This window comes from Monodon monoceros, unplaced genomic scaffold (assembly GCF_005190385.1).
Source record: "Monodon monoceros isolate NGI ecotype Baffin Bay Population unplaced genomic scaffold, NGI_Narwhal_1 Super_Scaffold_21, whole genome shotgun sequence".
NCBI classification, from domain to species: domain Eukaryota; kingdom Metazoa; phylum Chordata; class Mammalia; order Artiodactyla; family Monodontidae; genus Monodon; species Monodon monoceros.
Window position 1 is genome coordinate 163572190 of NW_021703778.1, and position 26581 is coordinate 163598770.

General features: G+C 39.8%; 1 protein-coding gene across 4 annotated transcripts in view; it reads left to right on the forward strand.

Moving 5' to 3' along the window:
• Positions 1 to 26581, forward strand: part of UNC79 (unc-79 homolog, NALCN channel complex subunit) — a 246911-nt gene that overhangs the window by 172338 nt on the left and 47992 nt on the right. For 3 of the 4 annotated variants that reach the window (XM_029239760.1, XM_029239759.1, XM_029239762.1), the window contains 8 exons: positions 6334 to 6441; positions 9832 to 9948; positions 12527 to 12610; positions 16511 to 16613; positions 19111 to 19251; positions 22320 to 22358; positions 25545 to 25657; positions 25746 to 25831. In XM_029239760.1, coding sequence (XP_029095593.1) covers positions 6334 to 6441; positions 9832 to 9948; positions 12527 to 12610; positions 16511 to 16613; positions 19111 to 19251; positions 22320 to 22358; positions 25545 to 25657; positions 25746 to 25831 — 791 coding nt within the window. The remainder of the gene's footprint in view (positions 1 to 6333; positions 6442 to 9831; positions 9949 to 12526; positions 12611 to 16510; positions 16614 to 19110; positions 19252 to 22319; positions 22359 to 25544; positions 25658 to 25745; positions 25832 to 26581) is intronic. The other variant, XM_029239763.1, reaches the window with a different exon arrangement.

Genomic DNA, 26581 nt, shown 5'->3' on the forward strand with positions numbered 1-26581 from the left:
ATAAACAAAAAAGAATGTGAATCTCTAGGAAAAATGAGATTGGCCAGGGATGATTATTTTAGTAGATCCATAGACTACAGAACATTGAGCACTGGCAAAAATCTTGGGGACCTCTAGTATAATCCCTCATTTCCTATAAGAGGACACTGACACTCGGAGGAGGGGACATGCCCTGCCCCAGGTCACACAGCACTTCTCCCCCACTCCATAACAAAAGCAACTCCTCAGAGAACAGGCTCAGCCCTTTTATTTGCCCCGGGCATTTCCTGAGCTTTCCAATTGTTCTCTACTTCACAGGACAGAGCTGTGTACCTTCAAGGGGCTCTGTAAAAACTTGTCAAGTGAACATTAATGTATTTGGAAAAGGCCATGCTCCAGCCAGGCAGGGGGAAGAAAAAGATTCTCATAATAACAAGAAAGTGTAAGAAGGTTTCTTGGGAAACTGGGACACCCTTTTATTATTTGGAGCCAAGAAAATTGTTGCATATAGGTGGAGCAAAGCACTGACCTAGAAACTATAGAGGTCTATAGGTGGGTATATAAGAAACCATATAAGGTCTGTAGGGTGGGTATATAAGAAACTATATGAGGTCAATAGGGTGGGTATATATGATATATAGGTTGTATATAGGTTGTGGTATGTATGTTTGTGTGTGTGTGTTGCTTTCTTTATTCATCCTTATGTCAGGTTGTTCCCCAGGCTACCAGGGAGGAGATTGGTATTATATTAATATATTTGTTACCAGAGCAAGAAGGAAAGTATCTGACAATTAAGATGATACGTATTTTAAATTTTTATAATATAGGTTATACTGTCATAATCATTTTATATCTGCGTAGTGTCCCACCTGCCACAGACATGCAGAGCTACCCTTCCTTGCTGGGTGTTGGAAGGAGGGCCATGTGCTCAGAGCAAGACTCAGGCTTCCCGAGACCTTCTTGCCTCTATCAGTCATAGTCAAGGGAGGCCTGGACTCACAGCCTTGCCATTGCTAATTGCCTTGAGTCTACCAAGTCTAACGGCATTGTGTACTTTCCTTCTGTTCATGTCAGTCCCTGCAAGAAGCTCCAGATCACCCTTCATCTCTCTCACTCTAATTTCCATAAGGCCTTGCACATCTCCTGTCCAGATCCTTTCTCCCACCTTATCGCAATTCCTGAAACTTTTCCTCCATCAGAAATTCATGGTCCTTCATGTGCTCTGTTTCCTTTCCCTTCTTAGTCTAATGGAAACCCAGCTCTTCCCTGAGGAAGCATGTCCTTGGACTAGGGCCAGGGTGTAGGCATCTTCCTTCCTCATCATTTCCCCCTTCAGACCATTCCCACCTTGTCTTTAAAAACACCCAGCTCTGAATCTCACATTACTTACCCTGACTTTCTCATTTATTGACAATTTTAATTCCTGGCTCTTTTTACTCTTTCCTAAACTATTCCTGTCTTAATCCTTGTTGATTGCAGTATTAATACACATAGTACAGTGTTTTCTGACACTCTGGCTTCTCAGTTCCTCGAATTCGTCTTCCCCAGAGACTTTTTTTTTTCATCTTCCACCCTCACTCAGTTACTTATTCCTATGGTCATATCACAGAACTTGTTATTATCAATAACTGCAGCCTGTCCATGGTGTCAGTCCAGTGTCTCCCATTCTCTGATTACCATTTCCTCTCTCTCTGGACAGCACTGTATTGATCCTATTGCCTCTCACTGTTCCTCCCCTTCTTCATGTCTTCCCTTCTCAAGTCAATCATTACAATCCCTTCTTGCCTACATCATTCCTGACCTCTGCTTTTTCAGACTTGCTTGGCTAAACACAGCCCTCATCAAATCTGCCTTTCCATCTACCAACACCTGTACCTATCAGATGAGTGTGGCTGGAGAACAAAACGCATAACAATATTGACTGGTCTTATTTTAAATTCATGACCATGAACCTCAACTGGGTCCTTAAAGCTACCTGGCATCACACCGTATTTCCCTGGTCCATTCACGTTTCCATTCTCCTGATTATTTCATAGCGACTTTTCTTTGCAGACTTTCAGTATCTCTTCCTATTTGACATAATCTGAAGAGATTTCCACATCCTCCTACCCCTTCCTCTGCCTCCCTTCCATCAACTGCACCCATACACCTGGCCTTCCTAGCTGGGGCTGCAAGTGAACTGTGTTTTGGTCTGAAGTCAGCCTTTCCACATGTGGACATGATTCCATCTCTCTTACTTACTCAAGGATGTACGCCCAGAAATCTCCCCTCTTGCTCCTCCCTTAGTTTTTTCTAAGGTATCTTTGACTTGAATATACAAACATCATCTTATTTCTCTCTTTTTAAAAAAGCTCTTGATCCTAATTCTCCCCATTATTATCCCATTTGCTTCTTCCCTTTTAGCAAAAAACACCCCCGCCTTTTTATTGAAGTATAATTGACATACAATATTATATTAACTTTAGGTGTACAACATAGCAATTCAATGTTTATATGCATTACAAAATAATCACCATGATAAGTCTAGTTACCATCTATCACCATTTAAAGCTACTACAGTATTGTTGACTATATTCCCTATTCTGTGTGTTACATCCCCATGACTCATTTTATATAACTGGAAGTTTGTGCCTCTTAATCCTCTTCACCTATTTTGTCCATCCCTCCATCCCCCTCCTCTCTGGCAACCACCAGTTTGTTCTCTGTATCTATGAATCTGTTTCTCTTTTGCTTGTTCACTTGTTTTGTTTTTAAGAATCCACATATAGGGGAAATCATAGAGTATTTGTTTTTCTCTGTCTGGCTTACTTTACTTAGCATAATACCCTCTAGGTTTTAGCAAAACTTTTTAAGGAGTTATCTGTACTATCACTATTCCCAATTTTCTCCCATACTATTCTTTCTAAAAAGTACGCATCATTCCTATGAGGCTTCCAGAGTTCACCCAAACTTCCCTTGTCAAGGTCACCAGTGGCCTCCACTGCTAAATCCAATGGTCAGCTCTTAGATATTATCTTCTGACTCAATAGTTCACAGAGTTGATCACCCCCACGTCACTTGGCTTCTGGGATACACATTCTCTTGGTTTTCTGCATATTCAGTGGTCACTCCTTCTCAATCTCTTTTTTCGGTTCCTCCTTAACTCCCTAATGAGGGAGTGCCCCAGGGTCTTTGTCCTTGGTCCTTTTCTCAGGTCTGTCTACACTCAGTGTGTTGGTGATCTCATCTACTCTTGTAGTTTTACATACTGTCTGTATACTGAGACAACTCTATTAGGTACCTACTGCTGGAATAATGCCGTGTAACAAATAAACATACAGATATCAGCAACATATAACAATAAGCATTTATTCAATTCAAGGGCTGTTGGCTATCTGCAGATCAGCTAATCCAGGCTGGACTGGGTGGCCAGCCTCCTCCTGGGACCCATGAAGCCTGGAAATATTTTCTTAGGGTGATGGAAGAGGCACAGGAGAGCAAGCCCTGTTGCACAGGAACTTGGCAAGCCTTTGGTCATGTTATGCCTGCAAACTTTCCACGAGCCAAAGCAAATCACCTGGCTGGAGCCAAAGTCAAGAGGGGAAACACACTCTGCCTCTTTAGTGGGAGGAACTTTTAAGTTACATGGCAACGGTCATTGATTCGGAGAGGAGTGAAGAATTGGGGCCTCATCTGCCAAAAACTGCATGGGACATACTCATACTAAAAAAGTTTCTGTTGTTTATCCCAAATTAAATTTCAACTGGGTGTCCTCTTTTATCTGGCCACCTTAATCTACCTTCAAAATCTACTCCTTCTCACCATCAGCCCTGCTTCCACCCTGGTCTGAGCCATTAACATCTCTCACATAGCCATTAACATCTCTCACATAGCCATTAACATCTCTCATGTGGATCAACTGCCATAGCCTCCTAACTGGGCTCCTGCCTTTTACCCGTATTGCCTTCATATCTGCCCAACGCAGCAGCCACCGTGATCCTTTAAAACACGAGATTATACCATTACTCCGCTTAAAACCCTCCATTGGCTCCCATTTCTTTCATAGTAAAAAGTCAAGTCCTTTAAATTCCTAAAATGCTTTATGTAGTCCTGATTCTCATTAGTTCTCTGACTTCATTTTGCTTGGTTCTCTCCACATTTCTTCTATTCAGCCACAGTGGCCTCCTGCCATTTTTTGAACGCTCCTTACATTTTCTTACCTTGGGGCCTTTGCACCGGCTGGTCCCTCAGCCTGAAACTGTCTTCTCCAGATACCTGCCTGGCTCCCTCTCTCATCTCTTTTAATTCTCTGTTCAAACATCAGGTTCCCCATGAGGCCTGGACCACACCCCACCTTTCCACCCCTACCCGGCATCTTAGAATCACTTTCTCTTCTCTGTTTCTCTTCTATAAAGAATTATTCTTCTAATATACAATAATTTATTTACTTTTATGTATGTTAATTATTGTCTGTCTGTCCCCACTGTTCTCTCTCAAAGGCAAGAAATTTTCTCTGGTTTGTTCTTTGATTGTATCCCAAGTACCTAGTAGAGTGGTGGCAAATATTTGATGAATGAATGAATCAATAACATGACATTTTCTTCACATCAGTATAAAAAATTGAATAGAAGAATTTTAAGCTAAGTGTATAGCTCTATTCAAATACTTGTTGTCTTAAACTATATACAAATGGAAGGCTTCATAAAATGATTTAGGACTGAGCAAAAATTCCCTGGCTTAAAGAATCTTGGTACACTAATGATTATTAATAAGTATCTTACAGTTATGACGTTTCTTTAAAATTAAAGATACCAAGGATTTTAATAAGCGTATCGAGACTCTAAAAGTCTCAATAATCTGTTAAAGAATTCTTGCCTTTAAGCTTTCTTGTTCTACATTATCGGTGGGATTATTATGCCAGAGTAGCAGCAAATGTAAACCAGAATTAGATAAGGGTAAGATAGGTAATTATGCATGTTTTAAACTTGTGGTTTGTGGAGAATACCTAAGAGAAAAGCAATAGCTTAATCACTAAGGAATTTTTAATGGGTAGTTATTTTTATGCTGTATTTGGAGAGTTTGGGAAACATTGTAACAGTTATACTTCTTTTGTTACCAAGAAAGTATTTATCTGGCAAATGTATCTATTCAGAAAGACTTCTGAGAACCAAAAATAGATGTTCCAAAATCAGTGCTTAAAAGCTTTTCTCCTCAGCCCTCACCTAGGATCTATTTTACTTTTATTTCTGACAGTTTAATAAGTTTAATGATCACCCAATAGTAGAATAGCATCTGCATACTTATATTTTACGTATGTGTGAATGTATGGTGACTTGCTCTGTGGCAAGAAAAACAATTGATAACCTGAAAAGGAGGAGACAGATGTCATGAAGCTTAAGAACTTGGAGCCATTTAGGGTGGACATGTTATAATCATGGAAGCCCATAGTGGTAATTCCTGGCTGCTCATTGAGCTCAATATACAGTGAGTGTTGCTTAAGATGTCAAGGAAGTTTATAAAAAAGTTTTAGGGGTTTGCCAAGATAACCCACTAAACTTTTCAAAAAGCTGTAAAGGATAATCTTTACCTAGAATAACGTGGGACAGCTTGTTTCCCATTATTCATAGATGAAAAAGACAATATTATATGCAGAAAATATTTTACCTTAGATGCATTTGTCAACAGCAGAAGCAAATGATACGTCTTTCTTGCTCAACTAATAAAATCGAAAACCTGAGTAATTGGTAAGTAATTATTCCAAGTTAGATACAGTCCCTGCTCTGAAATTACTTACGATTTAGCAAAGGTTGTAGACCGGTAAACAGACAGTTACATTATGGCGTATTCATTTTGGTACAGGTTAGGACAGGGTGTTCTGGGATTGCATAAGAGGGTCACATGATTCAGTTTTTTGTTTGAATCTGGGGGTGGGGGTCCTGGATGCTTTTCTGGAGGAGGAATTGTCTATATAAATTGAGATGTAAGTGATGAGGAGGAAATTGCCAGACAAAGGTGGAGTGGTGGAATGATATAGGTGGATCAACTGTAGGTGCCTTTGGGTTTTGTATGAAAAGAAATTCAGTTGCGGAAAGGTGCAAAGATATGTGATATGAGCATGCTGAGCTCTAGCTTTGTAATTGTGCTGTCGTTAATTTCTGAGAGGCACAGCAACACATGCAGAATATAATGTGGACACAGCTCCCACGGAACTTTGAAACCAGTGTGTATGTGATTCCATTAATGTAGTTAGTAGGGCCAGAAAGTATATAATGATTTGAATGGGAGAATTGGGCAAGAGGGGAAAATATATGAAAAAGGTTCTTGAACTTGCTTTTAATCAACGTCCTGAGTTTTAAATAATATTTCTGTTTGTAGATCCTACTACTAAAGGACTTTCAACTTTGGAAATGCCACGAGAATGCTCATCTGCCCCCACATTAGAAGCAGGTGTGCCAGAAACAAGCAGCCATTCTTCAATATCAAGTAAGATTTCCTTTGGTGATCATTTCACCTGTACGTTGATTTGGAACATTATCTGCTGCATAGTTTTCAATTTTCACACTCTTGGTATTGTTTTTTTCTTCTTCTTTTTAACGTTGTGTTAGCTTCCTAGGTAATACTATGTTGTATGTTCTCAGAGACCCTGAGACATAGGCCCACTTTTGTCAGCATCTCAAGTGTTTGATAAATCAGTACAGCTACTGATAGGCCAAGAATCCTAATTTGTTAAGGTATAATCACTGGATAAGTCAATAAAATAAGTATTATGTATGACTAGCCTAAACATAAAACATGGAACTGGTTTTGGGACAAGTGAAAAACATTGTCTGTGACAGAATTTTACATGAAACACCTTTGTTTAATTTGAATCACCTCCATCATTGACAAAATTTGTATCTAAGTTATCATCAAATAAATGTATCAGATATATCATGATCCCAAAGTTATTATTGAATATAGTGCTTTTGGACTGGAAAATTAAAATGGCATGAAGTATTACTGGATCTACTGGAGGCAACTATTCAGTATTTTGAAACTACCTTGTTTGTTGGGTCCTATATTTTGCCCCTGAGGAGCTTGAGTTCCACTGAGGTGAAAATAAGGGTGTCCACCTGGCTCAGTGGAGTCAATTAAAAGACTTTAGCATGGGAAATTCTCAGTAGGAATCAGAGATACAAACAGTGGTGCAACTTCTGCAAACCCTTGTCATCTGTGCTGGTGTATTTTGTGTTCCATGTGGCCACTGCCTCAAGGGCTAGTGAATTTTCCTTTGACAGTCTTTTGAAATAAAGATGATCCTGAAAACCAGATAAACATCTTAACTTAAATGCTGGACTGGTAGTATGGAACAACATTGTCATCTTCATCATTCATTTATTCATGCTTTCATTCATTCAGCAACTGTTTATTAAGTGTCTGCTGAGTGCCAGGCACTGTGCTTGGTACTGGTGATCACAGGTGAATGAATAAGACACCCCTTGTTCTCCAGGCATTTACAGACATAATAGTCATAACTGCTACCAATTATTTGACACCATGTTCCAGGCACTGTGCTAAGTGGTTGCTCTCTTAACACATTGCTGTCTTATTAAATCCTTGCGTCAGCACTGCATGGCAGATATTATTGACCCAGTTTTAATAGACTAAGAAACAGGTTCAGAGAGGCTAAGTGACTTGCCTAAAGTCATACGGCTATTAAGTGATAGAGACAGGAATTGATGCTAGGTCTGTTTGATTTTTCAAGCCCATGGTGTTTTTTAGTATACCACACTGCCTTAGAATAATTCAAATTCAGTTATAATAGAGATTACAGAAATTCTAAGAAAGCATTTTCAAGTAACAGTTATTTGCCCTTTTGGCAGCAAAGAAGAACGCCTCATTCTGAATCTAATTGTTCTTCTTTTATCACAAAAAATCTGTTTTATAACATGAAAAAATGCCCATTTTTAAGTCCATATATACTAAAATCATGAAAGTGTATCTTCTCCTAATTTGCATGAGTCATCTGAAAAAAGTGAATTATAGTTAGAATTCCAAGTTGGATATAATTTGAGATAGGATGACTTAAGTCAGTTTGACTTCAGTGCTAGTTACATGTATCATAAAATAAATGTATCAATGAATCATGATCCTGAAGTCATGATTGAATCTAGCCCTTTTGGATTCAGCATAGTACATCATTAAATTTCCACCTTCCTCCTTCTCTCCATTTAAAGCATGTATTGGATAGCTCTTGGTGGTGTGTTCTTAGAGACATAATGCCAGGTGCTTTACACACTGAGCTAAACATTAAGGGACTTTACTCTCAGGGAATTCTTCTGTCTTTAAAAAAATACTGAGGACTGGAGAAATTAATCACTAGAGGTTTTTAACCCTTCTTTGATTTTGTCTGATAGATGGGGCTAATTTTTAAATTTGTCGATCTTCCAAAAGATTTCTGCTTTTGAATTTTACTTGAAATTTGTTAAATTTTCTAAAAGATTTCTGCCTTTGGATTTTACCTGGAGCTGCACTTTCAAGTGAACCATGAAATTGCAAAATTTACCAATCAACCACAAGAATCAGATTTTTCATTAGTTTGCATAGTCATTTCCATGAATTCAGTTAACATGGACTCCAAGACACAAGAATTCTCATCACACCCCTCTTTTTTGCTCAGTTTATCAGCTGATTATTTTGTAGCTAAACATGCCATGACCACCATGAATCAAACAGCATGCTAATTACATTAAAAATAACATCATAATTGATTTCGCATCGCACCAAGTTGCTGCCCTGGTACCATGATTGTGAAACCTGTGTATAACACGTAAGGCTTTCTAGGGCCATAAAGACATCTCGGTTTCTACCATCCCCTTCTAGACCGTGTATTTCAGAGCTTCAGTTTCTGAAATTGTCCTTATAAGAGAGTGAATAACCACGAGTTCTCAAATATCCAGTTGTTTGGGATCATGTATAAAAGGTCTCTTAGCGATGCTCTTCCTTTCTCACTGGGCTGGTGGCAGGGATTGGTGGGACCACTTGAGGAGGGATAGGAGGGTAGGAGACAGGTTGCTTTCTCACTCAGCAGTCTGTTGTCAGAAGTGCTTTTCACTGTTTTTCCAGTTTGGAGATGCTTATGTACGTGACTTATCAATCATGGGATATTTGTCAATGCCTAATTGCAAGATAAAAATGTTACCACTATTTTTTTTTAAAACAAAGATGTGTACTAGAATATACTTGTGGAATGTTATTCAATTCACATTTTTCCAACAGTAGGCAGAGGCTCATACAGAGATTGAAAACAGCATTGACTTTGGAGTCAACATGTTTTGGTTTTACGACCACCTCATTTGCTGGTTGGTTCCAAGGAACATAATTTCATTTGCTTCAATTTCTCCCTAAAAATTGGGGTTGATATGTGTCATCCTACTCCAAAATATGCATGTACATACACAAACACACACACATGCACAGGGGCCTCAGAGGGATATAATGGAAACTGAAACTATGTATGTATGCACAGCTCCATTAAAGAAAGTTAAGCTATAAATTCAAAGTAGTAGTATCTGTCTTGAATCCTTTTGGGAACAAGGCAGAGTATATAAATTAAAAAGTAAATGAAAATATCATATTGTTGTAACTGGGGTAAATATTTACAGGCTACAGATAAGTGCTCATAGGCACTGTTTCTTTCTTTATCGAGTGAAGACAGGCACCAGAAATAGCATAGTGCCTTAGTTTTTCATCTGGACAGGAGCATACAACTCACTAAACAATGATGAATAGCCAACGAAGGTTCAATTAAGATTCTGTATGGATGTGTAGAGCCTTTGTGTGCTGTGCATATTTATTCCCCCTAGTAATTATCTCCTAATTTCCTCCATATAGCTCAGTATAGGCAGATGAAAAGGGGATCCCTGGGAGCTCTGACAATGAGCCAGTTAATGAAGCGACAGCTGGAGCATCAGTCTAGCGCCCCCCATAACATCAGCAACTGGGACACTGGTGGGTCAAGCTTTTTCTTCTTGTTTTACCTCTCAGATTAGCGAATGCCACTTTCTCTGTGTCCCCTCTGCTTCCTTGTGAAGGAATAGATTTTTTCTCATATTCTGTGGTTCAAACAATTTTTTTAACCTAAGGTAATTAATAAGTCTATTTAAACTTTCCAAGTATTCTAGAGCCACCGGTTCTTCCATCTCGGCTGGTCCAGCTCTTTTTTTTTGTTTGTTTGTTTCTTTTCCTCTAAGACCCAGATACCAGATGTTAGGCTATCTCTTTGGGGGTTAAATGATATAAATGCATAAAGGAGGGAATGGAACTATGATTTCATGATGCAAATTAGAAAACAAAACACCAGATTATCAATATTCTCTGTTTTATAAACTCTGAATTATCAAAAATGAGGGACTATTGATAGTAATAATAACAGTAATAACAAATGTCAGCTTAGTGACGTCATGATCTGCCGGTAGGTTTGGGAATATGAGCTCTGTGTTTTAGTCAGCAGGGTCACCAGGTTGCAGCCGCACACCCTCATGCTCATACGATGGAACTGCCTCTAACCTCAATTTTAAAGTAAGAATTGACCGCCATGACATGTCTATTTTAAACATGATCGCTCTGCATTTTCTAAACTTTCTTACCACGTTCTGCACACGTACTACTTTCTCAGACCAGTAGTACTGCTGCAATTCTGCTCTTTTGAGTGCCTGCCTTTTCTTTTTTTCTTTTTTAATTAAATGGGTCATTTGATTACAAGATTATATATGTGAAAGCTTTTTGCAAGATGCATGCACTTTGAAAATGCCAGGGTTTACTACTGTGATATGCTCTGGGGGCCAACACTTGGATAGGACTATTTTTGTATCTTGGTTAGTATACTTTCTGGCTACAGTTATATGAAATTATTTTAATAGCTTTCTTCATGACCAGGAATTACAGTGTCCACAAAACCAAAATATTGAGATACTGTTAATTTTTCATAACCATAATATTCACATATATTTCGTCTTATTTTCCCCACTGTTCTTCAAGAAAAAAAAGAGAGCTAGTCTAGATAACTAAATCCTACACACCATACCCAATCCTATATTTAACAGATAATTTCAGCTCTCCTGGCCTTTATTAAGGTTCTTAACATTTTAAAGGTTTAGTGTTTTGTCTTCTTTTTAGTGATAAGTGGTAGTGAATAATGAAATGGCCAAAAGCCAACGGGCAAGGGAGACAAGGAGAAAGACATTGAGTAACCAGCCTTGAGGGTTTACTGGGTTTGGGTGAAGCTCTTCTGTTCACACCAAAGAGGACTTTGTTCCTCTCTTTACTGAGCTCGTGCTATGTAAAACTGAGAATGGAAGCTTTTGTTAGGTTCATTCTCTGATAATTAAATGCCCATCTTTCGTTAGGCTGACCTGAAGATTATTTGACCATGCTGCTGTTCTCTGTAGCAAGCTCAACCTAAGCTATCCATTTTAGATTCTGACTACAATTACAGCTTAGTTTGATTGACTCTGTAGAGCTTTAAAAAGGCAAATAGATCTCAATTTCTAATCCAAATTTTAATCTAAAGAAAAAACTACATGATGCCAAATAACCCATTTAACTGAATGTTTCACTTTTCAACTAAACCTCAGCCTTGTTCATGTCACTCTGGTTTATCATCTAACTTAACCATTTACATGCTGTCTGAATTCCTTTCGTCTGAGTTTTCCTGGGCTTGTTTTCCATCCTCCAAGTTGGTTTGCTAGTCACCAAGTCCTCCTAGAGCTTCATCTCAATATTCTTTTTTTTTATTAGTGTCATAAAAATTCTCCCCAAATCCAAGACCAGAGAGAGTCGATGAGTGTGGAGTTTTTTGTTACGTGGCATGTCACTTTATACCACATACGTTGATTCAGTGACTTGCTAGTCTCCAAAAGAACAAATCTGGTCATGCAGACACACTGAGAAAGGCAGCCTAAAGCATGGGTCGTGATCGACTCGCCTCAGCATGCACCTGCTCGCTCAGAGGATACCTGCCTCTTCTCCACCCATGCGTATCTGATGGCTTGCTTCTTTGCCTCATCTTTCACATGAAAAAAATGTTCCTGAAGCACTACTCCTCCATTTGCCCCTGTCCCCTTATTCCTGTTCTGCAGCCCTCAGTCAAATGCCTGTCATTTCCTTGCTACCAGTTCCACATGTTTTCTGTACGATCTATCTGGTCATTGCCACAAATGATCACTTATGTATTTATTGATCTGCATGTCATTCATGGCTGTGACATTAGCCTTTCATTTTTTTCATTTCATATCAAGAGATTTGCGATTTGAGCTTTTGTGGGGGAGGGATTAGAGAATCTGGACTCTTAGGGATGGTTTTAGATACTCTCCTGCTTTCAGCTGCATCTCATACACCTGAATGGCAGGTTTGTAGTGAAACCCCAAGCAACCCTACCCTAAAATCTAGGATGTTTCCTGTAAATGTTAATAATCAACAGTAACAATCACCACAGAATGGCCCCAAGAGATTATTGGTTAAATTCTTTGTATTGTGAATTGTGTGCAATTGACCGCAATGAAGACTGAAATGTTCTATTTATCCACAGAACAGATACAGCCTGGGAAACGCCAGTGTAATGTGCCAACGTGCCTAAACCCTGACCTGGAGGGACAGCCACTGAGAATGAGAGGTGAGCTGAGTCGCAGAATCTCAGACCGAAAGGGTGATAGAAACCATATATGTCAATCATCTAGTCACCCAGCAGGTGCTGGAATCTCTTCTTCAGCAGCTCCATGAAGTGGATCCAACCTTTGCTCAAACGCTTCCAGGACCTGGGAATGTACGACATCTCATCTTTGAACATGACTGACAAAAATGTCTTCCTTATAGTGAATTTTTAACCTTTGGGGCCACACAAAGCAAGTCTAGACTCTCTCACGTAATTTTTAGATATTTGAAGAGAGCCACCAGTTGCTTGTTTCCTCAGGCTTTTCTAAACCACACATCCCTGGTCATTTGGTATTCCTCCTGATATGTATCAGTCTTCCATATCATCCTGTATCTACTTCTCTGAACATGGCCCAGCTTATCTATGTTTCTTCTAGATTATTGAGATCATAGATGAATAGCTTCTTTTCAGCTATCCGGAACTGAACAAAATATACACTTGACTTTATGATGATCATAGGAGCAAGCTGAGAATAAATCTATGCTAAGATAATCAGAATATGTATTTTTTAAATTCATCTTATGTCTAGTTAATCATTACTTTTGTTCTTTTTTTTTTTTTTAAATTTAGAAGGCAGGTTAACCTATTACTTGTGACAACCAAAAAGCAAAAATGAATTATGACCACATCTCTTAGCTAGTCCCATAAATCAAGCAAACCTATTATCCTGGACCATATCACTTCTGATTTTCCTTAGGAATGAGGAGACAGTTATCTCCAGCTTTGGCTAACATTTATTTGGCATTGAGTAGCAGTTTTATCTCCTGTATCCGATGAGATGAGACTCTTCTCATTTATGGGCTTAGGAAAAGCTTTTATGAGCAGAAATCAGGGTGGTTGAACAAACTCTGGTGCTTGTCCATGATCTAGTGACTCGGTCAATAGAAGCAAAAGTGGAATGAGGTCATGGGAACAAAGAAAGTCTCTTTCATGGTAAACTGAAGAGTCCATTGACATAGCTAGGGGACTGATGTGTGCGTTTACGCTTTGAGACAAACCAGCACCTGTATACTTCCTCCAAGACTCTCTAAGAAGCTTTTGTCAAAATCTCCAGCTATGGGCTTCCCTGGTGGCGCAGTTGTTGGGAGTCCGCCTGCCGATGCAGGGGACACGGGTTCATGCCCCAGTCCGGGAAGATCCCACATGCCGCGGAGCGGCTAGGCCCGTGAGCCATGGCCACTGAGCCTGCGCGTCTGGAGCCTGTGCTCCTCAACGGGAGAGGCCACAGCAGTGAGAGGCCCGCGTACCTCAAAAAACAAACAAACAAACAAATCTCCATCTATGAAGTTGGGCTTTGGAGGAGGTCCCCTCTTTATTCAAGTTTCTAAGAATGTTCTGTTTCTGTTCCTAATTCCATATACAGTGCACTTTGGGTATTCAGTAGGGGAACTAGTAGGGGTGGCACCAGAAGTGTTGCCCTAGATAATGGGAGATAATGGGACTGCCCTTAATGCTGCAGACTTAGTTGTGACTCAGCTATAGCACAAGGTGGCTGAGGTCAATGGCTTCCTTTTTGCATTGCCCACCTTCTCCTTGTATATTACTCTTTGCTCCCTTATCATAAGCAGTATTTAGAAATCCATTGATTCAGCTAATGTTGCCATAAGGTGGCCAATGTCTCATAACTTAACCTATCTGCTTTTATAAATGACTGTCATAAATATTGCCTTGTACATTCTGTGTTGTGTGGAAAAACAAATTCATGATGCTGTTGTCAAAAATATCTGTTCCTTGGGCTTCCCTGGTGGCGCAGTGGTTGAGAATCTGCCTGCTAATGCAGGGGACACGGGTTCGAGCCCTGGTCTGGGAGGATCCCACATGCCGCGGAGCAACTAGGCCCGTGAGCCACAACTACTGAGTCTGCGTGTCTGGAGCCTGTGCTCCGCAACAAGAGAGGCTGCGATAGTGAGAGGCCCGCGCACCGTGATGAAGAGTGGCCCCCGCTTGCTGCAACTAGAGAAAGCCCTCGCACAGAAATGAAGATCCAACACAGCAAAAATAAATAAATTAATTAATAAACTCCTACCCCCAACATCTTCTTTAAAAAAAAAAAAAAATCTGTTCCTCGGCATTTGTATTAGGTAAGGATTGGCTTGAAACCACCCAACTGACTTGGATTCCCACTTTTCTTGACTTGAATTGTGATTTCTATGTATGCAGTAGTAATTAGCAAGCATCTTCTGAAAGCCTTGACTCAGAGTTGTTGGTTTTTTAAAAAATCAGTTGCTTATGTTTCTAGTAAGACTGTATATATATCACCACGTATCTTGTGGGCTGAGTTTCCACTTTTAGCGCAGGCATTATGGCATCTGGCAGATGTGGTGTGTCAATGTTCAAGAAATGTGGAGTACTGGAGTTGAACTTTCTTTGTTTTGGTTTCTTGAAGCAACTTCATGTAGTTTACCTTACTGTTTTAATAATCAATCATATCTTCTTTTATCTTGGCCCGGTTCTTGCCTTTTCTATTATTAATCGATTTATACCTTTGCTTGTAATAAATATGTTGCTTCCTTTCAAAGCATCATCTTTATGAAACAGCTGGAGATCTTTGTTAATGATATAATTGGAAAGAGTATTATCTCAGAGATAGCTGATAAATATAGTAGCAAAATTTGGATTCCCATTTGGGATCCTCAGAAGTGACATCAAGATATTTTCAGATAATTTCCTTTGCTGTTTGGATCTGAAGTCTCCTTATAAACAGATTTTGTAGCCTTTGATCGGACAAGGGAGTCTGTATAGTATGGAAGCATCAAAGGCTTTGATACCATTTTTTTCTCCCTCAGATTGAAATACTTTGCCCACTTGGTGAGGTTTCTAAAATTTTTTATGTTGATTCCTTTAGAAACCAATTCTCTGAATCATTATCTTTCTCCTATTTAAGGAAAGACCAGACAGTTTTGTTTTGTTTTTCAGCACAAAGTTAGCAGTTCCTTAATGAAAAACAGATTCTTTAATGACCATTGGGTTTTTCTGGCTTCTTTCCTGTTTGAAGAACTCAGAGTCTCAGTTATTACTTTGTAGAACATGGTATTATTCTGAGTTGTCACTTTGATATTCTTCTTGGAGTGCCCTATTTCCATAGTTCCTGGAGAATCTGTCTAGCGCTGGTGCTTTTCTTAATGGAGAACAGTCTCCTGGATCTCCAGATTTACTCATCACTAGAGCACTAGATTCCTGCCTCAGATTTCTCTGAAGGCAGCAAAACCCAAAGTACTAAACTCTGTGATATCGATTGGCTGAAGTCACCAGATGGTTCATTCAAAAAAACTTCACATTTCATTCATAAAGATTTCAGTTTGAAAAATGAAGTCTTTTGCTTTGGGGCTTATATTAATTTACAAAGTAGAAAACTTTCCTGATATTTCTTAGCTCAAACTTCTCCCCTTGCTTAGGTGTGTAGAGATCTAGGATCTGATTCCCTTTCCAAATTAGCAACATTTTAGTGTTGGCATGCATTTGTGATTTTATGTAGTATTGTATGAGCAGCTTCCATTTATGCCTAGCAATTAAGGGTTGTAACTCATTTAAGGATACCCTTGAATAGATCCCACACACACACTTTTTTTCCTCTCTGTTTTAGTACCCTGTTGGCACACCTGAACTCTTTCTGATTTTTTTCCAGAGTCAAGAAACAAAATGAACCATAGGAGTCTAGCTCTTAAAATGATATAAGCCAAAACAAATCAGTCTTTCTTGAATTCATTTCACTCTTGATGGTTTTTCACAATGGAATTGGGCTGTCCCTGTTACATCCCTGTGAATGTGATCTTTGGAGGATTTATAAGAGGAGAATAGGGCTTTTCCTGGCCCCCAGACACACATATTTATTCGCCACCTGTTTCTTTACTGCTTACCCAGGTGCCACGAAATCCAGCCTGCTGTCAGCACCCAGCATTGTGAGTATGTTTGTACCAGCACCCGAAGAATTCACAGACGAGCAGCCGACGGTGATGACAGACAAGTAAGCTCACAGTTATTTTCTTCACTGTTAACAGAATTTGAGAAGTTGCTCACCATGGTTGTGAGAAAATATCAGAGGAGGCATGCTATGCTTTTAAGTCATAATTTGTTCTTCAAATGGCTGTAGCCATAAGTGTTGGTAAACATTTGTTACTTTAGAAATGCAGTATTGTATGGGCAGCTTTCATCTATGCCAAGGCATTTTTGTTTTTTTAATTTGGATGAATGCAAATAATGTCCACTTACTGATTATTCCTAGCAATAATTTCACACAAATGAAATCTCTCATCCAGAAGCTTCAAATTGTTAAGAGTGGGACTAAATTTGAGATATGATCCAGCTGGTAGAATTCATTCTCTGAATCTCAGATTGGTTACGTTGCCTCTCTGTTTGTCAGCCTTCAGTCCCCCCAGATTTCTTATGGGATAAAGTCCAAATGCTTTAGCTGATTGTAAAAGGCCCTTTAGGTTGTGAAGGTATGGACTTAACCACTCCTCACCAGGAACTCCTTCCCTAGCCCCCTCACCTTCTCCAGAGCATGCCTGATGTGTTCTCTCCTCTGTGATCTCATAGGTGCCCTTCACTCTGTACTTTCTCTGCCTGGTGAACTCCTATTCATGCATCAAGACCCAACCTGAGGCCAAGTTTCCCTGATTTCACAAGGCAGAATGCATCATGCCATTCTCCAAGTTTCCATAGTATTTGATACATCTCTCTGTTCTACCACTTATCACGCTGTATTTTAATCGTTAGGTGTTTATACACACATGTTCTGTAATAGATTGTGAGTTCCTTAGGGACTAGTACCCTTTCTTCTGTACTTTATACTCTGAGGTCCCTATACATTTCCTGGCACATAAATGCTGTTCAGTGAATACGATAAAGAATAAGACTTGTACAATTTCAAGCTTGGAGAGATCCCTTGGGCCGGGGAGGCTTCCTGGTAAAGGTGACCCACGTGAGAAATTGAGTACGCTTGTGATAAAAGGAGAGGAAGATGAGGTGGAAGGGGCTGGTATGAGGATCCATGCAGCTGGCCACAGCTGGCCATCATTACTGAAGAAGTGAAAGGCCTGTCTTGAACAGCTCCTGACCATGTCCACATGGGGAGCACCTAGTTGCTTGTGGAGGGCTCTTCTTAGCTCTTTCTTTGGTATAATTTTCTCATTTTGTGTCCTCCTCCAAGTCTCAATATTTCCTAGTTGTCTTCCCGGTTGCCTTTGTGTGTACTCCATTTATCTTCGTTTTTAGTTACAAGTGTGAATCCTATATTTTTTTTAAAAGTCAGTTTGTAAGGAGTGATATGTATGTGTATCAGGAAGTTTGTAAGGAGTGATATATATGTATATCAGGAAGTTTTCAGATGGAAAGGTCACAGTAGCTATTTTAGCGCTGCCTCCCTTGCTTTTCCCTTCACCGTATAAATCTGTTCAGCGGCCACTGAGAAAAAGAGCTCCGCTTTGGTTGAGATGACATCAGTTGAACCCACATTAGATACTACAAAGAGCAATAAGCTGGAAGTTCCTTAAGAGCAGGGACCATTGTGTTTTTACAGACTGCTCTCTCAGTAGGCATGGTGAGTTCATAAACTGATCTGAGTGACAGGTAGAGAAGAGACTTGATCCAGACTCCCTAGGCTTTCTACAGGGTTCTGTTGACTAGACTATTCTGTCTCTCACTCACAAATAGGATTTTAAATTTTTTATTTATTTTTGTTTTATTTCTTTTTTCAATAGATCTTTATGGAGTATAATTGCTTCATAATGCTGTGTTAGTTTCTGCTGTACACCAAAGTGAATCAGCCATGTGCACACACATGTCCCCATATCCCCTCCCTCTTGAGCCTCCCTCCCACCCTCCCTATCCCACCCCTCTAGGTCATCGCAAAGCACCGAGCCGATCTCCCTGTGCTATGCGGCTGCTTCCCACTAGCTCTCTATTTTACATTCGGTAGTGTATATATGTCGATGCTACTGTCACTTTTCCCCAGCTTCCCCCTCCCTGCCCCCGTGTCCTCAAGTACATTCTCTATGTCTACGTCTTTATTAATAGGATGTTTTTAAATCTGAAAGATTGGGAAGGCTTCCATTTTTGTCTAGATATTTTTCACTTTTAATTTCAACAAATGAAAAAAAATCTAGTTAGTGACTATCCCCAGCAATAATTTCACATGCAGAAAATCCTTCAACCAGAAGCTTCAGACTATTAGTCCAATTGGCGCTCATTGTAAAAGGGAGCACTAATTCGCGTAAAGGCCAGATGCTAATGAGTTGAAAGACCATTTTCAGTGATCAGCGGAACCTTCCTGATCTCTGGTGTGTGTGCTATTTCTGTGTCTAAGGTGATGGTGGTGCTGGAGTTTTCTATTTATTGTTAGAATGGGACCGCTGACCTCCTTTTGGGGACTTTTCCAAGACTCACCAAAAATGGCTGCATGTACTTACACCTTGAAACCACTGTCGGCTTTCATGGAAAGCATTCCTCTGTTTTCTTTGCAGATGCCATGACTGTGGGGCCATTCTTGAAGAGTATGATGAGGAAACCCTTGGGCTGGCCATTGTGGTTCTCTCCACATTCATTCACTTAAGCCCAGACTTGGCAGCCCCGTTGTTGCTGGATATCATGCAGTCTGTGGGAAGGTGAATGTCAGCTTCTGTTTTGTTTGGTAGGAAGGAGTCTTACTCAATCTGTATCCTTAAATAAAAACTGCCAATTCAAAAGTGAAACATTTTGTAACCTTACAGATGCTTGATATTTGTGGGATCAACTCAGACTAATTTCACAAACTGAATGTACCAAACTTTTGGTTGAATTCTGCAGCCATGTAGGGTCATGAGTCACAACGTCAGAGTGGAGCTAGAGGAAACTGCACTAAGAAAACCCTACTGTTTGTTGTTCTCTATTAAACACTATGTGAGCCAGTGTATGTTACAGTGCTCAGAACTGTGCATAATTCACACGAAACACTTTGTAACTTTTAGATATTATTATTATCTTTCTTTACCTGTTTTTTAAAAAAATATTTATTTATTTATTTGGTTGTACCAGGTCTTTGTTGCTGCAGGCAGCCTCCTTAGTTGTGGCATGCAATCTCTTAGTTGTGGCATGCAATCTCTTAGTTGTGGCATGCATGTGGGATCTAGTTCCCTTACCAGGGATCGAACCCAGGCTCCCTGCTTTGGGAGCGTGGAGTCCTAACTACTGTGCCACCAGGGAAGTCCCTCACTTTACCTGTTTTAAGATGGGTTCTCTAGGCACTTGTAATCTTAGGGTGGCTCACTTAATTATGCAACTTGCGGCATTGTCACGTGAAGGGATAAATGGAAGTATAGTAGTTTTATACTTCTGACTCAGAAAAAGGAAAGATGCACACATTTTGGGAACAGAGCCTTCAGCCTGACTGATTAAAACTTAGCTGCTTTGAGAATTTTCATGTTAAGAAAATTCCATTTAGTAGATAGGACATTAGAAGAAAAGTGATGTACTTCATGGATATAAGTAAAGTTCAAATTCAGTAACAAATTGTAGTCCTAGCATACACAACGTATAGGAGAGGACTGAGTTAATTCCCCGTGAATGTGTTAAGTTTCCAATCTGTGCTAGCACAGAGCTAGGTGCTTTAGGTTGCAGGCATTACACCTAGCTCTTGCCCTCAAGTGCTTTATGGCTTAGTTGTTGAAGAGGACAGTGATATGTGGAATAACTGAGTAGCCATAAAAGATGGGACATGATTAAGAGCTGTATTCATGAGTGATATGTGTGGTGAGTGCTGTGGGAGTTCAGGATGGAAATGATTTCTTAGGGAAGGTCTCTATGGAGGAGGTTGGAGAAAAAACCTGGATTCTGCAAATTCCTGGTATTTGATGGAGGAAAGAGAATGAATCTTGATGGAGCTAAAATTTAATCTTTTTAATGAAAAAAATGGTGATTTCAAGTTAAAGACAAACAGGGAAGCATTAAAAACCCCTCAAGCCCAGAAGTATGTGACTCCCTTATCCCCCTTCCCCAGATTTTTCTTAGGTGTGTGTATCCTTAGGAGTATGCAGTCAGACTTGGTATAACTATTCCACCTCTAATACTTAGAAATAGCCAATGTGTAAAGTAAGTGATGAACACAGGGAGATAGAGAGATAAGAAAAGATGAATTAAGCCCTTGATTTTAACCTAATCATAATAAATGTGGAATAAATGTTATACCAGCTATCAGCAATACTTGTGAAATTGAAAGTTTTTTATTAATGCAAGGTCTCGATTCCTACTATCAATACTTTTCAGTTTTAGAACAGACAGAATTATTGTTCCGGTCTGTTACCATCTCCTTGAAATAGCTGATCTAAGTTGTAATAGATACACAGAGGGGTTTTTATTTTGTTTTAACATAAGGGAGAATAAATCATGTTCAAGCATTGCCAATTCTTAGGATGGAAACAAACAAGTTTTGAAGAAAAGCAAAGGAAAAACAATAGAGATATATTTTTACATACTTACATATAAAAATCGTTAAATCTGTACCTCCTTTGGGCAGACTAGCAAGAGACAGGGAGAGCATTAAAGCAAGCTGCCCAGTTCTTAGCAACCAAACCTACCAAGAAGGCAGATTCAGGAGTCACCTGATTCAGGGTTTCCTTGCATACCTCAATTCCCGGTGAAGCAGTGTGGATTTACGAACACTTAAGTTTATTCTAGTCCCACAGGAACTATTTCCAGCATGTTCTAAGAGTGTGTAAGTTCAGCACATCCCTTTCATTTATCACCCAAGCCTTTCCATATGATTTCATATTTTGCTCTCTACTTAGATCTCTTAAAATTTACCCACCCCTTTTTCTAGATGCAGCCTTCAAGATCACATTGGCTGCACCCTTAATTACTGTTTATTTCATTTGCCAATGATTATCTATTCATTGTAGTGTCATTAGTATGAGAGAGACCATAACCAAAGAAACTGGGAATCATGTCTGGTGTTACTGGTGCTGGACCCTCTATTCCTGTCCAAATGCATTCTTGACTCGATTCACTGTTGTGGTCTTAAGTAAATAAATTTTTAGCATTCTCCTTGTTTGTTTCTTCAGTATCTCACTGATTAAGACGTGTTTTTCTAAACCCACAAATTTATTACATTCTTTTTCTTTCTATACATCTAGAATATTTCCATGCATATAGAACCATATAATTATATTTTTCAAAAATTACATGTTATATATTGATTACTTAACCTAATACATTTCTCTTTTCAATATGTCATTTCAACCCAACGATTAGCTGACAAATACCCGTTACCCATTTTGCTATCTTACAGAGGCTTTTACAGTTTGTGGTTTGTTTGCGGTGAGGTTTCAGAGGTTGTATACAAAGAAATGAATTTTGAGTTGAGTTAATATGGGGATGGACTGGGTCAAATACTGTTCTGTTATCTGTCTAACCTGGCTGCAAAGGACATGTTTGTAGATTGACTGGGTGCTATTCAACTAACTCAACTGTATGCATCTCCGTGGAAATATTTGATGCAGAAAGCAGATTTCAGAAACTAGATTAAATTGAACCCTGGAGATTGACCCCTGAGTGGATCCTCTGTCCCTGGTCAAGGGCGTTGTCAATGGTTTTACATGTCCCGCATCGAAATGGGAGCTGCAATGTGGCATACAGTACTCATGCATTTCATCATGAAACCCTAAGATACTCATGTGACTCTGTTTACTTTATTTCCTAGATTGGCATCCAGCACAACTTTTTCTAATCAAGCAGAAAGGTAAGGTCCTAAAATGAGCTCAAATCTCACTTTCTTTTCGTCCCCTGTGCGTGTTCATCCATTTCTAAAACACTAGAGTGTTTACCACGGGAGGAATATGGTTAGGTTCAGTTGCAGCTCCAGACAGCACTCGTTCATTTTCTCTTCACACCTTCATTTATTCAATCCTGCATTCACTCATTTCAGTCAACAAATACTTTTTTTTAAAAAATAAATTTATTTATTTATTTGGCTGCGTTGGGTCTTCATTGCTGTGCTTGGGTTTTCTCTAGTTGCGCCGTGTGGGCTTCTCATTGTGGTGGCTTCTCTTGTTGCAGAGCACGGGTTCTAGGCACACAGGCTTCAGTAGTTGTGGCACGTGGGCTCAGTAGTTGTGGCTCACGGGCTCTAGAGCACACGCTCAGTAGTTGCATCCCACGGGCTTAGTTGCTCCATGGCTTGTGGTCCCGGACCAGGGCTTGAACCCGTGTCCCCTGCATTGGCAGGCGGATTCTTAACCACTGGGCCACCAGGGAAGCTCTGATGAGAAGTTTTTAATTTAGATGAAGTCTAATGTTTTAAAATTTTAAAACAACTTATGACTATTCCTTCTTATTGTTTCTCTAAGGAACCTTTGCCTATCCTTAAGTCAAGAATATATTTTCCAGTGTCTCCCAATAGAAGTTTTATGGTTTTAGCATTTATATTTAGCATTTACATGATCCATCTCAAATTAATCTTTATGTATGGTGTGAGGTAGGGATTGAAGTTCCATTTTATCCATGTGAATACCTTAGTTATTTCAGCACCATTAAAAAAAAAAAAAAAGACTTTCCCTTTCCCCATTGGATCACTTTGGTGTCTGTTAAAATCAAATAACCGTATTAGGTTCAGTCTATTTCTAGCCTCTCTATCCTGTTTCACTGATCTGTATGTTGATCCTTGTGCTGGCACCACACTGTCTTGATTACTGTAGCCGTATAGTAAGTCTTGAAGTCATTGTGAATTCTCCAACTTTGGTCATCCTTTAAAAGAAGGTTGATTTGGATATTCTAGATTCCTTACATTTCCATATAAATTGTAGAAAAAGCTTCTCAATCTGCGGGGGAAAGCCTCCTAGGATTGTACTCAGACTCTAAGTCAGTTTGGGGATAAATGATATCATAAAAATATTGAGTCTTTCAATTAATAAACATGGTGTCTATTGTCATTTCATTTGGTCTTTGTTTCTCTCAGCAATGTTTTATGGTTTTCATTGTAGAGATCTTGCATAGCTTTTGTTAAATTTATTCCCAGGAATTTTGGTTTTTTAATGCCCATGTAAATGAAATTTAAAAATTTTTTGTTTTCTAACTTTTTGCTGCTGATATACAGATATACAATTTTTTGTATTAATATTGTAATGTAATAAACTAAATTCACTTAGTTGTAGTAGCTGTCTTTTAGATTCCTTAGAATGTAAAGGCAATTGTATGTAGAAAGTCATATCGTCTGTAAATAGTGACAGTTTCACCTCTTTCTGATTTTTATGCCTTTTACTTTTTTGTTACTCTCTTGCATTGGCTAGGGCCTCCAGTGTAATAGTAAAGATGTGAATGAGCACCGTTGCCTTGTTCCTGCTCTTACAAGACAATCATTTAATATCTCACCATTAATTATGTTTGCTATAGGTTTTCACAGGTGCCCTTTACCAGACTGAGGGTAGTTCCTTCTATTTCTAGTTTGCTGAGAGTTTTTTTATCATGAATGCATGTTGAATTTTATCAAATGCACTTTCTGTTATCTATTGAAATAACTATGGTTTTTGCCCTTTATTCTTTAAGATATTGAATTGCATTGATTCGTTTTTTTTTTTAATTTATTTATTTTTGGCTGTGTTGGGTCGTCATTGCTGTGCACAGGCTTTCTCTAGTTGCGGTGAGCGGGGGCTACTCTTTGTTGCGGTGCGTGGGTTTCTCGTTGCAGTGGCCTCTCTTGTTGTGGAACACGGGCTGTAGCCGTGCGGGCTTCAGTAGTTGTGGCTCGCGGGCTCTAGAGCACAGGCTCAGTAGTTGTGGTGCACGGGCTTAGTTGCTCCGCGGCATGTGGGATCCTCCCGGACCAGGACTTGAACCCGTGTCCCCTGCACTGGCTGGTGGATTCTCAACCACTGCGCCACCGGGAAGGCCATTGATTGGGTTTTGAATATTAAGTCATTCTTACATTCCTGGGATAAACTCTATTTGGTCACGGTCAATCATCCTTTTTATCTACAGTTGGAGTCAATGTCCATGAGGACTATTGGTCTGTCCTTTTTCTTTTCATTTTGTTCCTTCTTGGTTTTTGTTTTGCTTTATTTGTAATGCTTTATCTGATTTTAGTTTTAGGGCCTCATAAAATACACTGGGAAGGGTTCCCTCCTTTTCTAATTTTCGAAAGAGTTTGTGAGAGTTTGGTGTCATTTCTTCCTGAAGAACATTTTTGACCTATAAGTTTGAGCCAGCATATCAGGGTAGACAAGGCAGAAAGAAACAATTAGACAAGACGGAATTTTTACTAGTTATCCATCTGGGCTCTTTGATTTCCTCCTTCTTCTTTTCAGCAACTCAGCTACAGTCACCTCTGGGAACGTCCTTTCTGATACTTCGGTCTAAGGGGAAAGGCCAAATAATCATCTCTTGGCTCCCTGTTTTGACATGCAGTTGGTAGTGCTGAGGGTAAAGGGGAAAACTGCACATATCAAAGTCCTAACCTTTTTACAAGTAGCAGCTCAGATGCCCCAAGAAAACTTCCCAGATCTTCCAGTAGGAATGAACATGTCCCTTCTGCATTTTCCCTCAGAGGGGCTGTCTCTCTTAGCCAACGCCACTTTCTGAGAGGATCTTGCTGATAATCCCCATCCTGGATTCTAGTCCTGACTCTGCCATTCTCTGGACTTGTAGCCTTTGTAGGTCACCTTTTCCCTCTGGCTGGGAACCCTCATCTGTACAGTGGGGTGGCTGGAATTAGTCTGAGACCAACTCTGGCATTACCTGGTTCCCTCTTTCTAAAAACATATCATTAACAGGGATTCCGTGTGACTAGAATATTTCATCTTACTAATGAAAATGACAGTGGGATATTCCATAAGAGGACTGATGTGTATGTGAATAAATAAGTAAATAAATACCTGAACTCATGCTGGTTGCTCCAAGATTCCTTGTGTTTTCTCTCCCTGGTCAACGCCAGCATGATGCTCCCCGGCAATGCAGCGGGGGTGGCCAAGCAGTTCCTGCGCTGTATCTTCCATCAACTGGCTCCCAATGGCATCTTCCCGCAGCTGTTCCAGAGCACTATCAAAGGTAATTCATCCATGGGGAATTCAGACACCACAGATGTGGCTAGTCGCTGAAACCCAAACGCTACTAAATCTGATTGTTGTCTTTCCAGATGGGACTTTTTTACGGACCTTGGCCACGTCTCTGATGGACTTCAATGAACTGAGCTCTGTTGCTGTCCTCAGTCAGCTCTTGGAGGTAGGTTTGCTTTCTCGGCACTCTGAGCCCCTGCCGAAATCACTGCTGAGGAAGAAATTCAGAGTCATTTAATTTAAGTATTAAAATTTAAATGTCAAATTAAATTTTAAGTAATTTAACATTAAAAAATTAAAAAAATGAAAATTGCCAACGCATAGAATAGTGTCAGTTGGACACTGCTGTTTAGTGTGGACTTAGAATTTACTTGAAGTCTCTGGACCCCTTCGCTAAGAGGTGGATGTCAGGCGTGGAACACTCACCTCCACAAAACTCTCCAGCTTTCAGAATGGGTGGTGCGCAGATCCATGTGCATTGCATCACGAGACTTGGATTCAGATTTCAGCTTCACTGTTTGTTTGTGTATCACAAGATCTGGGTTCGAGGTCTGCTTATTTTCTGTATCATGAGACTTGAAGCTACTTCTCACCTCCACGGCTTATTCGCTGTATCGCTTTACTTGGAGTCTGTCTCCTGTCCTCTGCTCATTAGCTTTTCTCAGTTAGCTTGGAGGGTTGGCAGATTGCCGTAGGGACTTTGCTGTTGCTATAGTAGGCATCCTCAGTCTTTGGCCGGTGGAGTTTCCAACAAGCGTCATTCACTGCGTTTCTTCACACCTAACCACACCAATTGTAGATCCTTAAAAGGTGTTTCTAATTTCCTGTTCACATTTCACCCTTTCTCACCGAGTCAGAGATCACAGTTTCCCCCCAACTTTGTGTGGACTCGTCCATTTTTCCCTGTACTCCTGAA